Below are 1,334 nucleotides of genomic sequence, written 5' to 3'. Positions count from 1 at the left end.
GGAGGAGCTGCGGAAGAACGTGCACGCCCGGCGGTACCGGTACCGGGCCGTCGTCTTCCAGTCGGGAGCGGTGGTGCAGCAGCTGTGCAGCGTCTGCGTCTTCGTCCTCACCTGGTGGTACATGGACGCCGGGATGCTGAGCCCGCAGGGGCTTTTCGGGGCGGCCCTTGTCTCCTCCCTGCTCGGCTACGTCCTCTTCGACGCCGTGGATGGCGGGGCCGGGCGGCGGGAGAGCGGGCGGACGCGGTGGGCCGACCTGAAGAGCACGCTGGTGTTCGCCGCCTTCACCTACGGCTTCTCGCCGGTGCTGAAGACGCTGACCGAGTCCATCAGCACGGACACCATCTACGCCATGTCGTCCCTCATGCTCCTCGGCCACCTCATCTTCTTCGACTATGGCGCCAATGCTGCCATCGTCTCCAGCACGCTCTCCCTCAACATGGCCATCTTTGCCTCGGTGTGCCTGGCCTCCCGCCTGCCCCGCTCCCTCCACGCCTTTGTCATGGTCACCTTTGCCATGCAGATCTTTGCCCTCTGGCCCATGCTGCAGAAGAAGCTGAAAGCCCGGACACCCCAATGCTACGTGGGGGTGACGGTGCTCTGCCATGGGATGAGGCTGAAATCAAGGAAGACCTCTCCAGGTTCCTCATGTAGGCCTGGGCCCGGGGGGGGTCCTCTGCTGTGATCAGCAGCGCAAAGGCCCTTGCCAGGGGACAGCCCTGGGGGGAGGACACCAGCCCAATAAAGCCCCTCGCACAGCGGCGAGGACCACATTTGTGTGCGTTACCCTCAGCATCTGTTTCCAGACCCGACCTGCTTAGTTTTGGTGAAGGAAGGAGCTGAACCCTGCAGAGTGGCCAGCCCGTGCAGCAGCTCAGGGTGCAGGCGAGCAGGGCGGTGCGTGCTCCGGCCACACAGACCCATACCTGCGTTTGGGGGGGATGCAGCGCGGCTGTGCATCCCCCAAGCAGAAGCGCCACGTGGAAATGCACATCTGGCTCAGATGCGCCCCACGGAGGCCCTCAGCCCCAGGGGCTGACAGCACTTCCCTGGGAGGGCTGGAGGGGAAGGGGGCTGGGTGGGGGTTGCTGCGGCCGGGGCGGCAGGTGCTGCAGGACCGAGCACCAGGGTGCGGGACGGGTGCTGCTCACCTGCACCCCGCCGGTTGCTGATGCCAGAGTAGCCTCATGATGCTGCCAGGTACCACATTACCCTAAATCCTTTAGGAGAAGAGGGGTGAGGAGGCAAGATGCCTTCCTGCCCTCTCAGGCCCCCTCCCAGAGGTGGGTCTGTCCTCCCTGAGCCAGCGGGACGGCGCTCAGTGCAGACCCCCA

The 1,334-nt window shown here is 65.3% G+C and overlaps 1 protein-coding gene across 1 annotated transcript in view; it reads left to right on the top strand.

Annotated features, from left to right (window-relative positions):
* PIGC (phosphatidylinositol glycan anchor biosynthesis class C) overlaps positions 1-685 on the top strand; it is a 15,120-nt gene extending 14,435 nt beyond the window's left edge. The window contains exon 6 of the mRNA XM_009645361.1: positions 5-685. Within this exon, the coding sequence (XP_009643656.1) occupies positions 5-685 (681 nt within the window). The remainder of the gene's footprint in view (positions 1-4) is intronic.
* The last annotated feature ends 649 nt before the right edge of the window (positions 686-1,334 follow it).

Source organism: Egretta garzetta, unplaced genomic scaffold, assembly GCF_000687185.1.
Source record: "Egretta garzetta isolate BGI_Z169 unplaced genomic scaffold, ASM68718v1 scaffold598, whole genome shotgun sequence".
NCBI lineage: Eukaryota > Metazoa > Chordata > Aves > Pelecaniformes > Ardeidae > Egretta > Egretta garzetta.
This window is presented reverse-complemented; position numbering and strand designations above follow the sequence as displayed.